At 41.5% G+C, this 12,562-nt stretch overlaps 1 protein-coding gene across 11 annotated transcripts in view; it reads right to left on the minus strand.

Moving 5' to 3' along the window:
- MARK3 (microtubule affinity regulating kinase 3) overlaps positions 1–12,562 on the minus strand; it is a 120,011-nt gene that overhangs the window by 29,540 nt on the left and 77,909 nt on the right. For all 11 annotated transcript variants that reach the window (XM_082737425.1, XM_082737423.1, XM_082737424.1 and 8 more), the window contains exons 5-7: positions 11,179–11,244; positions 6,864–6,934; positions 1,783–1,839 (exon numbers count right to left, since the gene is read on the minus strand). In XM_082737425.1, coding sequence (XP_082593551.1) covers positions 1,783–1,839; positions 6,864–6,934; positions 11,179–11,244 — 194 coding nt within the window. The remainder of the gene's footprint in view (positions 1–1,782; positions 1,840–6,863; positions 6,935–11,178; positions 11,245–12,562) is intronic.

Here is a 12,562-nt window from a genome sequence, read left to right on the forward strand (position 1 = left end):
GAAGCAGACTCCCTGCTGAGCAGAGAGCCTGATGCAGGGCTCGATCCTTGTTCCCAAGACCCTGAGATCATGACCCAAGCCAAAGGCAGAGGCTTAACCCACTGAGCCACCCAGGTGCCCCTCTTATTTCTATTTTTAAAAGGCCATTCTGGGGGCGCCTGGGTGGCTCTGTGGGTTGGGCCTCTGCCTTTGGCTCGGGTCATGATCTCAGGGTCCTGGGATCGAGCCCCGCATCGGGCTCTTTGCTTGGTGGGAAGCCTGCTTCCCTTCCTCTCTCTCTGCCTACTTGTGATCTCTGTCTGTCAATAAATAAATAAAAATCTTAAAAAAAAAAAGGCCATTCTGGTTGCAGCATGTAAAAGAGATGAGGGAGGGAGACACGAGACTGGAAGCAGGAAGACTAACAAGAAGCTGGTGAACGAGATATTGGCAGTCTGGAGGAGGACAGTGGTCCCAGGGAGAGAAAAGAGTGGGCTCAAGAAGTATGGGGAACAGTAGCAAAAGGACCCGGAGACTGAGCGGATGTTAGAGTACAGGAGAATGAGGCACCAAGGGACATGAGGTGTCAGAACAAGAACATTCCCATTCAGGAAGGAAGAAGGTAGGCTGCGAGCCTGCTGAACCCGAGGGACAGGAGCAGAGTTTAGCGGGTGCCTATCTTTCACCTCAGGCTGCAGGCATGGAATCTGGGGGTCATCAGCACACAGGTGGCCACTGCAGCTACTAGAGTGGACGTGTACACAGCACAGATGGGTGTGGAGAAGGACAAGCTGATGATGATGACATGCGGAGAGGGAGGAAGCGAGTATCAACAAACACAGGTGGTATTTAGGGAGATATGGCCGTGGAGCTGGAGAGAGAAAGCAAGCATATGTGGAAGGGGACTTGGGGTGGAGGTTTTTTGGTAGAATATGGTCCAGATTTCAGCATGATTTTATAAATGCTGCGGGTGGGAAGCCAGTAGGTAGAGAGGGACCAGAACCCAGAGGCAGGGTCAGCGGAGCCAGCCTACTGACTGTAACAAGAATGTTCTGAGAGGTGAAGGGCGGGTGTTGGCGCAGCTTACTTTGCAGGTTTGCTGGGAAACTGAAGGAGTTTCTGCCTAGCATTTCTATGTTATCTGGGAAACAGAACCTTATTCTATGCCAAGAGTGAGGGCAGGGGCAGGTCTTCAGCACCACTGTTAATAGGAGAGAACATTGGCCAGAGACAGAGAAGAGGCAGCCAGGTGGTACTGAGGGCACCATCTAGGTGACAGCAAACATTTCTGGAGGTCCCCCTGTTTGGTAGTGTGATAATATTTCTACAGAGACCAACTATGAGCTACCTTCACTAAAACGTAAGATACTTTTACAAAAAATTTTTATTTTTTTGTATGTGTTATATATGTGTTTTGTATGTGTTTGTATGTGTTATGTTAGTCAAAATAAAATACATCATTAGTGTTTGATGCAGTGTTCCAAGATTCATTGTTTATGCACCACACCCAGTGCTCCATGCAATACATACCCTCCTTAGTACCCACCACCAGGCTCACCTAACCCTCACCCCCGTAAGATACTTTAAATAAACTTCATATTTCATTAATACCAAAATCTGATTAAAAGGATTAATTATTACGTAAGTGATGGATCAATAAATTCTACTCTTGAAAGCAATAAAAAGATCAATTATTATAGGATTTACTTTGTCTTAATAACACAGTCTAATTAGTGACCACCAAGAGAACTGACCACATACAGGCAGAGCGTACTCTCACAGACCAAGGGCCCTGCAACTCACCTTGAGGTCTCTGTGCACAATCCGCTTTTGGTGGCAGTACTGGACTGCAGAAACGATCTGCACAGGAGAGACACAGGTTAATCATCATCATTAAGATGAAAACCTCATTAATGTTCACACATGCAAAATACTCTGTGAGCACCTGACTCTGGGTCTCTAAAAATAATTTTCTTATGCTTTGAACTTTCCAATTGGAGAAATTCAGGGGTAAGGGTAAGAAAAGATAGGTGAGGATGTTCTTCCTGCTCTCTCTAGTTTTCAATGGGTAGTCTCCTCTTGGGCTTATCCCCTGACACTCTGAGTAGTCTGTGAATATGATGCCAGGGCCCAAGAAATCACCAGGATCTGGAGGACCCTAGCTGCCCCCAGAGCCAGGATCGGATGGTTCTAGTGCAAGCTTTCCATGTCCATGTAATTAATTCAAAACCAAACTGTTAGTTATAGACTATCCATGGCCAGGCGTTCATCCAGGTTGGGTCTCCTCTGTTAATTCTCTTCCCAGTCAGGACTGCTCCTTACAACAAACACTCATGTCCTTTTAGCTGATGTGGATTCCAAGACAGCAAAACTTACCTCTCTGATGATCAGTTTCCTCTTCCTTAAAATGGAAAAGTAAATGTAATATATGTGAACTAGACTAGGTAAGTTATCATGTGCTTGATCTGTAAGGGTCCCTTCTACTCTCAGCAAATGATGTATATTTTTTATTACTTATTTAGTAAATTTTGGATCACTCCTGTTGATTAAACAACTATTTTGCTGAAATTTTACACTTATTTGTAGTTTTTAAGAAGCCTTCTTTTTGGGGGCGCCTGGGTGGCTCAGTGGTTAGGGCCTCTGCCTTCGGCTTGGGTCATGATCCTGGGACCCTGGGATTGAGCCTCGCGTCCGGCTCTCTGCTCAGTGGGGAGCCTGCCTCCTCCTCTCTCTCTGCCTGCCTCTCTACCTACTTGTGATCTGTCTGCCAAATAAATAAAAAATTCTTTTTTTTTTTTAAAGATTTTATTTATTTATTTGACAGAGAGAAATCACAAGTAGATGGAGAGGCAGGCAGAGAGAGAGAGAGAGGGAAGCAGGCTCCCTGCCGAGCAGAGAGCCCGATGCGGGACTCGATCCCAGGACCCTGAGATCATGACCTGAGCCGAAGGCAGCGGCTTAACCCACTGAGCCACCCAGGCGCCCCTAAATAAAAAATTCTTAAAAAAAAAAAAAAGCCGCCTTTTCTTTTTCTCTCTTTTTTTTTTTTTTTAAAGATTTTATTTATTTATTTGACAGACAAAGATCACAAGTAGGCAGAGAGGCAGGCAGAGAGAGAGAGAGGGAAGCAGGCTCCCTGCTGAGCAGAGAGCCTGATGCAGGGCTCCATCCCAGGACCCTGGGATCATGACCTGAGCTGAAGGCAGAGGCTTTAACCCACTGAGCCACTCAGGTGCCCCATCTTTTTCTCTCTTTTTGAAAGATTTTATGTATTATTTATTTGAGAGAGAGAGAGAGAGAGAGAGCAAAACAAGCGGGGGTGGGGTGGGAACAGCAGAGGTAGAGGGACAAGCAAGCTCCCCACGGAGCAGTGAGCCTGATTTGGGGCTTGATCCCAGGACCCTGGGATCATGACCTGAGCTGAAGTGAAGCCAGACACTTAATTGACTGAGCCACCCAGGTACCCCAGAAGCCTCCTTTTCTAATTAATAAAAGTTTTATATGCCTATTACAGGAATTTTAGGAAATATAGAAAGGTATGCATAAACGCATGCCTGCTAACATCTCTTATTGTTTTAGTATGTCTGCTTCTAATCTTGTTGGTGTTATGCCAGTGTAACTACATATGACCACATACATGCAAAACTGGAGTTCTAATGATAATACTGCTTGTTTCTCCAGATCACCATCAGCTTTTAACTGTAAGCCCCACACAACAACCTACATTGAACATAAACCCTCAGAGAATGCTGTTTTTGGTTTTTAGGGAGGCTTCATGCCCAGTGTGGGGCTTGAACTCATGACCTTGACCTTACTTCTGCCTCATCCAACTTTCCCTCTTCTCTCCCCAACCCCATTAATACTGAGATTTCTCCTACAGGTTACTTTCAAATTCTGCCTTTGAATAAGTATTTGACAATTTCCTACCCTTTCTCAGTGATCAGAGTTCTTCTCCTTTTACCTCCAAACAACTCAAAGTTAACCTTTTTAAAGCCACAATAACCTGAAAATATTCAACCTTAAGTCACTGGGTTTTTTGTTTGCTTTGCATTCTTTTAAGCTGGAAGCAGTTATTTCTTTAAAAAGGTTGAGGATCTGGATGTTGTCCAGATTGAAATATGAATGCAAACTTAATTTACCTCTAGTCAGACAGGAAAAAGCAGAGGCAGCTACATTACCAACCCACCAAGAAAGAGGTGAGGAAAGATGAAAGCCAGGAATCTGTTCTCTTTCTTTGAAAAGAACAGAGCTCATTCAAAAGCTTAAAACCACACAAATGGTCATTAGGATGAGAATGGCCGAGGAGGTGGGAAGGAGACACTATCTGCGGATGGATGTGGAAAGAAGGGCCTGTTTCTGACAGACAGTATTTTCATGAGGAGTGTACCTTGTGTATGGCATACCTTCCTCTTTGCCACAGAGAGGAAGACTTCTTATTCAGTCAAAGTAAGAATGGCTTATAAATTTTTGTAAAGCATGGCAATTTATAATGGAGCACAGTGGAAACACCAATATCCTGATTGATCCTTCCAGGTTTAAATGAAGGATGTTTAGGAAATACTAAGGCAAAATGAAAGGATTACATTACATTGTAAACAGTATAAATCAAGCCATTAGCTGTAAAAGCACATAAATTATCTTTCCCTGACCGACTTACGGGTTCCTCAAATAAAGACTACAGAATTTCTGCAGGGAATTTATTTATTTATTTATTTATTTATAAAAATATTTTATTTATTTATTTGACACAGAGAGAGAGAGAGAGAGATCACGAGTAGGCAGAGAGGCAGGCAGAGAGAGGAGGAAGTAGGCTCGCCGCTGAGCAGAGAGCCCGATGTAGGGGTCAATACCAGGACCCTAAGATCAAGACCTGAGCAAAGGCAGAGACTTAACCCACTGAGCCACTCAGGTGCCCCGAAATGTATTTATTTATTTTATTTTTTTTAAAAGATTTTATTTATTTATTTGACAGGCAGAGAGGCAGGCAGAGAGAGAGGAGGGGAAGCAGGATCCCTGCTGAGCAGAGAGCCTGATGCGGCTGATCCCAGGACCCCCGGGATCATGACCTGAACCGAAGGCAGCGGCTTTAACCCACTGCGCCACCCAGATGTCCCGAAGTTTTTTTAAAAGGTTATTTATTTTTTTGAGAGAGTGAGAGAGCATGAATCAGGTGGAGACACCGAGAGAGAAGGAGAAGCAGACTTCCCGCTGAGCAGGGAGGCCGACTCAAGGCTTGATCCCAGGACTCTTGAGAGGCCCCTGTGCAGGAAATTTAAAATAAAAGCCTGCGCGATTGACTCCACTGGTAGATTAGTAACTGTCCGAGTCCCTCCAACAAGTCAGACCCTGCCAGGGGGACGGGTGGAGATGGAAGTAGTGAGGAGCAGTCAGTCACAGGGTTGCTTCCTTGGAGATGGTCAGGCTCAAACCTGCTGTTCCTCACAGTCAACAAACCATATTCACATAAATGTGAGTCAGACAGATTCAACTTAGTGGGAAGGGATTTAAGAATTATGAGGCAAAAAAAATCTCTTGGCTTTTAAGTGGTCAATTTATAAAAATTAAGAGTATAGTTATGGAAAGGGCCAAACAGACTTTGTTTTATCATAAAGAGAAACTTGTGCTTCCCTCTGTAGATCACAGAATAAAATGATATCAGAACTGGAAAGCACTAGGGGCGCCTGGGTGGCTCAGTCATTAAGCGTCGGCCTTCAGTTCAGGTCACGATCCCAGGACCCAGGATCAAGCCCTGTATTGGGCTCCCTGCTCAGCGGAAGCCTGCCTCCTCCCTCTTCCACTGCCCCTGCTTGTGTTCCCTCTCTTGCTCTCTCTCTATCTCTCTCTTTTCTCTCTTGCTGTCTCTCTCTGTGAAATAAAGAAATAAAAATATTTTTTAAAAAAAGATTTTATTTATTTTTTTGTCAGAGAGAGCACGCACAAGCAGGCAGAGCTGCAGGCAGAGGCAGAGAGAAGCAGGCTCCCTGCTGATCAAGGAGCCCGATGTAGGACTCGATCCCAGCACCCTGGGATCACGACCCAATCGGAAGGCAGCGGCCTTACCCACTGAGCCACCCAGGTGTCTCTAAATAAATAAAAATCTTAAAAAAAAAAGGGGGGGGCGTGGCACACCTGGGTGGTTCAGTGCGTTAAGCCGCTGCCTTCAGCTCAGGTCATGATCTCAGGGTCCTGGGGTTGAGCCCTGCATCGGCTCTCTGCTCGGTGGGGAGCCTGTTCCTGCCCTCCCCGCCTCCCCGCCTAACTCTCTGCCTACTTGTGATCTCTCTGTGTCAAATAAATAAACAAAATCTTAAAAAAAAAAAAAAAAAAAAGAATTGGAAAGCACTTCAAAACTAATCAAGTATAACTTTCAATCTTTGTAGGTAGAAAAGTTGAGGATACAAAGAGTTAAATTATAGTCAAAGATTAGTCTTAAAATTTGTTATTTAATAGGTTTTAATTCAAAATACCATTAGTATTAATGTTTTTAAGTTAAATTTAAGCCTACTCCTAGCTTATGTGAGACAAAAATTAATGAATTTTGAGATTGTGACACTCTTCTTGTTAAAAACTGGGAAATGGTTTTAATGCAATCATAAATGTTTTGAAAGACTCTAGATTTTTGAGGCTATTGTCAAAAACTAAGGTTAAGAGTGAGGTAAAAATCTTGAGAAAGCTAGAAACAGAATCCATCATTGCCTCTTACACAGTGCCTTAGGCATGAAAGATAATTAATAGATAAATTTTTTGTTAAACTGAATGGCCAACCAACCCCACCCTGCTCCATCCAGTGGGCCTTATAACCATTTAGAGAGGCAAACACTGTCTGTTTCAGGGTTTAAAGCAAGATTACTTTATTAAATGAATAAAGGTGCATTAATTCATACCTGTCTAAATTTAGCTCTTGCTTCCTTTTCCTTCATTCTTCCATGTGCAACCAAATAGTCAAACACTTCACCTGTAATCAAGAGAAATAAAAGTAAGCAGAAGTCCTACTTCTGAGCATTAATTTTCCCATAAACTGATGATGTTTCACTTTTAGAAATGCTCTAATTTTTATTTTTAAATACAGGCATGAAGATAACAGAAACGTGGATTTTGAACTTAAGGCCTAGCCTTAAGTTTAACTACAGGCAAAAGATCTTTGATAAAATCTTTAAACTAGAGAAAAACCTTAAAATTAAGCTTTCCTATGTTTATACAACATTTTAAGGGTTATATTTTCAACGTGCTTTAATAAAAACTGAAAGTTAAAACGGGAAAATGATATGTGTTAAAAGAGGATGGTATCTCCACTGTAGGATTATTAAAAAAGCAGTTCCTGAATATAATAATTAATTCAACAAATATTTATTGAGTGCCTACTAACTGCCAGGCACTCTTCTAAGCTCTAGGGAAATACAGCAGTGAGCCAAGTGAAGTCCTTTTCCTCATGAAGAGTTTACATTCTAGTAGCGAGAGAGAGGTAATCAACAAACATGAGAATGGGACGTCAGCTGACAAGGACTGTGGAGCAGACGTAGGGGAAGAAAGAGAAGTGCGTCCACCTGTGCAAGAGCTTTGGGGACTACTGTGAGGGAGAGGGCACTGTCATTATCAGGGAGAAGTCTAGGCGGAGCAAATAGCAAAGAGCAGTAAGGCTATATAGCCAAAGAAGTATGAACAAGGAGAAGGAAATTACTGGATGGGCATGGAAGATGGGAAGGAGGTGTCAGGCCATGAAAAGTCCCGCAGGCTTTGCTCTGAGTGAGAAGCAGCAGAGGAGGCTATGAAATGACCGACCTCTTGAAAAGGTCACTCTGGCTGCCAGAGAGGAAAAGAGGTCAGGGTTGGGGAAGAGACAGAAAGATAAGAGGGAGTAGCACAATAATCAGGGCAAGAATGAGGAAGGCTGGGCCTCAAGCGGGAAGTGGCAGTGGTGGTGAGAAGTGGGGGGGTTCGGGATTCAGTGGGAAGGTCAAGCCAACAGAACATGCTAGTGGACATCCACTTGGTAGTTTATACAGTAGTAATTCCTCAGGGAAGAGGTGGTACTTCAGGAAATACCTTAGTATTGCCAATTGCTTATCAATTGGGAATAAAGAAACAATACCTCTCAAATCAACAGAAAAGGGTACTAATTGAGCAAATTATGTTTCCCAAAATATGCCCTGGGAAAGAATCACATCTACTTTATACAAATAAAGAATACTTCCAGCAGCTGAGTGACAACATTCAACTAAAGGATTCTGATAATCAAAAAAATGCTTAGTTTCAGAACATAACATACTTTTGAGGAAAAAGTTACTCTGAATTATATATTAGTATCTCTAGCTTTTAAGCTTCTAGCCTAGCTGAAACATTTTAAAATAATGGATGGGCATAAATATTTTTAAGTTATCACCTGATTGCATAATGATCTTTTAAAACACATTACAAACTGTTAATTTACACAATTCGTTTAACTGTGATGGATTATGAAGTTAAATGTCAGCTCAATAAAGTGTCCACATTTTCTAAGCAAATGACCTTTCTATTTGCAGAATAGTATACGATGTCAAAACAAGTGGTTAAAAAGTGAAAGCAACTAAACATGTGTTCATATCATACAAAAACCAGTTTCGACTTAAAAGAAATTAGTCGACTGAACCCACTAGTTGCTGTACCCATTAGTTGCTGTAGAGTAACTTGGAGAAAAGTCCAAGTCTGTCAAAATTTTTAAAAATATTTTTATAAATTCAAGAGCAATATAAACCTCTTAAGAGATTTTGGAACAATAAAGTCATACTCACGATCACTAAATTATATATCAGGAATTCAACCCAGAGCTCTTTATTTTCCTTATTAAAAATGTATTAGCTCAGATTAAGAAGCTACACTGAAAACCTCAAAAGGCTATTTGTTGGAAAAAGACAACAAACAGTGGCTCTTCCCACCCAGGTCAGGGACCCTGTGGTTGAGAGGACACTGAACAGGTCAGTTCAGAAAGCCCTCGGTCCCAGCTGGGGTCCTGTCGCTAAACACGTGACGGAACTGCTGGCACAGAACCACCTTCCAGAGTGGTTTCATCTGTAAAAATTAGGCAGTTGCCTTGGATAGACTTCTAAGATTCCTTCCAACTGTAAAATTCCATGATTCTACCAAACTGAGAAATACCAGGCTAAAGAGGACTAGGTAGTCAATTTAATGACACTTTGGATGTTCCAGATGACAAATGTGCAGGGGATGATACAATGAAACAGATGTGCTGGGGACTGGTAGTGCTTTGTTGAGCTGATTAAAATAGCCCAAAGCCAAGAAAGACCTATGACTGAGGAGTGATGTTATAGCGCTGAGCAACATACTGAGCCCTCAGAGGACGGCTGTGTTAGCACACCACTAAGAAGCTCAGACACATGCTGACTCATCAGGTCACACTGTCAGTGAGAGGTCCTGCATAGACTGACCCCATGTCCTTGTTTTCAAAAGCCCACCCTCTTTCTACAAAAATTGGATGAGTTGTGCCCCTATATAAGAAAAAGGGTTATGACCCTAATGCCTAAAATAGATGAGAAAGGACAGCTGTGACCAACTGACCAATCAGGAGAGCATATCTACTGTCAGAAGGCTAGGGCTGAGGGCTTGGCAGGGTGACCACAATGATATACCGGTCCCCGTTTCCTCAAGGGTAACAGCCCATCCTTCCCTGTCTGGCCACATCATGGAGTCCTTTTGAGGATCACAGGAGATCTGGTGAGAGACAGCACCTGTGCACTGTAGAAACTACAGTTTCTACAAATAAAAGATTATGACCTTAACTCTGTAACACAAGCAGAAAGTACCAGAACTCCATATATACTTGTGGTGCTGCAATTCAGTTTCCGTTCTTCTACTCCGCCCCAATGTGAAAACACCCAACTAAATTCTCAAACCACACATCTGAACTCTGAATCAGACAATAATGAATATGAGAAAGCTCATCAAAGGTTTTCCTACTGTAACTCATTCCTGCCCACAGCAGGTTTATTATAATCTATTTAATTGTTAATTCATTACAATGAGGCTGTGGTTTTGTCTGATCAAAATGCTGACGATAAAATAAAACTAGTATAAGCAAGAGAGTCAAAGCTATACTCATGTCCCTAGTTAAACAGAGTATGTCCCCAGTAGAAGTCCCCACACTTGAATTCTTATTTGTTAAGCATCTGCATTGTGCCAGGCACTATGTGGAGGTATCAAGGTAGGGAGAACACAAAGACAAATCAGAAAGCTTCTGCTCTCCGCAGACAAGGAGACTCACATGTGGTCCAAAAACTAGAAGCCCAACCCAACCTCAACCCCAAAAGCAGTATCTCTGTAAAAGAGAACAGTTATATACATGCATTTCAGAAAAATGACTACATGTATATAACCTTGTAGGAAAAAAATGACAAGTCCTTGATCTTTAAGGAACATCTGAATATATGCATTGCAGCTACCACTCTGGCCTTTGAAAAGACGAACATCAATGACATTAAAATCTGATAAAGAGAAAAAAAAAAATCTGATAAAGAAAACCATCCAATAGGCAGTACTGCATATTTATAGGCATATTTATTTTAAACAGGCTAATGCACTGACATATTTAAAAATCCAACTTCTTAAACAAAATGTGGTGTGCATATATACATAATGGTATATTATTGAGCCTTAAAGAGGAAGGAGAACTCTGACATGGATGAAACTTGAGGACATTATGCGGAGTGAAACAGGCATAAAAGGACAAATGCTATGAGATTCTACTCATGTGACTACCTAGAGTCACATCCGCAGAGACAGGAAATAGAATGGTGAATCCCAGGGGCTGGGGAGGAGGAAAGGGAAGTTAGTGTTTAACGGGGACAGAGTTTCAGTTTGGGAAAATGAGAAAGTTCTGGGGATGGGTGATGGTCATGGCTATCCAACAATGTGAATGTACTTAATGCCACAGAACTGTACACTCAATGGTGAAAATGCTAAATTTTGTGTTATGTACATCTTACCACAATAAAAAAAAAAATCCAAGTTTTGGATATTATTAATAATGCTAATAGTGAAATACTTAATAGCAACCCACAGAAGAGCCAAGACAGCTTTACTGATTGTCATGCTACCGTATTACAACTCTGGATGTTAAACGAAACCTTCACAATGATCCACATGGCAGTGTGGTTGTGTGTCCTTCTAAAAGGGAGGAAAGAAAGAAAAACTATGGAAGTTTCTTACCTCCACTTGCATACTCCATGATTAGGTAGAGCGTTTTGTCAGTTTCAATGACTTCGAACAACTTCACTGAGGAAGGGGAGGCGGTACCGAGAAAAAGAAACAAAGGTCTGTATGCATATACACTGTACATATAAACTGTAAGTACGAAAAGTAACTTTTTCCCTGTTGAAAATTTTCATAACTGGCTATGGTTTAATAGAATGTTTTGGGGGAATTTTATCATAAATTACAACACATTTTATAAAAGCACGGAATTCCTTAAGAGTCAAGATATGTCTGGGTCCTCAAACGGCGTAACGTGGGCATGCACTCAGCAGTCCAGGCTGTGTACCTACTCGCATCTCCTCTGTCCTCATCCTGTATGGTGCCTACACTGGCTAGCTGCCCTCCCTGCTGACTGTGCCTCTCCCTCAGGAAAAGGGTTCTTCACATTCAATCTGCAGGAACTGCTCAGATCTATTCTACTTCTCCAAGTTTAAGTGCATTCACTTGTCATTATGGCTTTAAGGATATATAGAACAATTTCACTTGAGACTTCTGTTACTTGGGAAACTTCTGTTCACTTGTTCTCAGAGAACAAGGTTCTTTTGTTACTATTCTGAAGCCAGAGATGGGAAATAGAAGGGATTATGCTATAATTAACTGAAAAGGACTTTTTAAAGAATTATTTGCCCTGGGTCAGTGTGACTTTGTTATATAGCAGTCTCTTGTTACAGATCAAAATAAGATTTCTACTACTTTTAATTCACAAAACCAAATCAAACCAATATATACATATTTTAAAATGAAACTGAAATACATTTCTAAAGCTATTGAATCACTACTTTTTTTTTTTTTTTTAAGATTTTATTTATTTATTTGACAGAGAGAAATCACAAGTAGATGGAGAGGCAGGCAGAGAGAGAGAGGGAAGCAGGCTCTCCGCTGAGCAGAGAGCCCGACGTGGGACTCGATCCCAGGACTCTGAGATCATGACATGAGCCGAAGGCAGCGGCTTAACCCACTGAGCCACCCAGGCGCCCCGAATCACTACTTTTTATACCTACTTTATTTTGGTAATATATACTCTAAAGTTAAATTTACCAAAAAATGGGGGATGGGGTGCTGGTCTCTTATATTGTTGGCTATTTTCTGACACTTTAATATAGAGTATCAGACCAAATTAAGTGCCTTATACAGTAAGTAATATATGTTTGTTGAACTGATGAATAAAACTATCATATCATTTCTAAAATAATATGTTCAGGTTGATGGGAAAAATGATTTAAAGAAATTTAAGGCATATATGCTGGTAAACCATCAACATACAAATAAAACTTTTCTAAAATTCCAACACAGATATTGGGTCTTCTGGAAAAACTATCTGAATCCAACAGAAATTTAA

The sequence above is a fragment of the Mustela nivalis genome (assembly GCF_964662115.1).
Source record: "Mustela nivalis genome assembly, chromosome: 6".
In the NCBI taxonomy this organism is placed as follows: Eukaryota; Metazoa; Chordata; class Mammalia; order Carnivora; family Mustelidae; genus Mustela; species Mustela nivalis.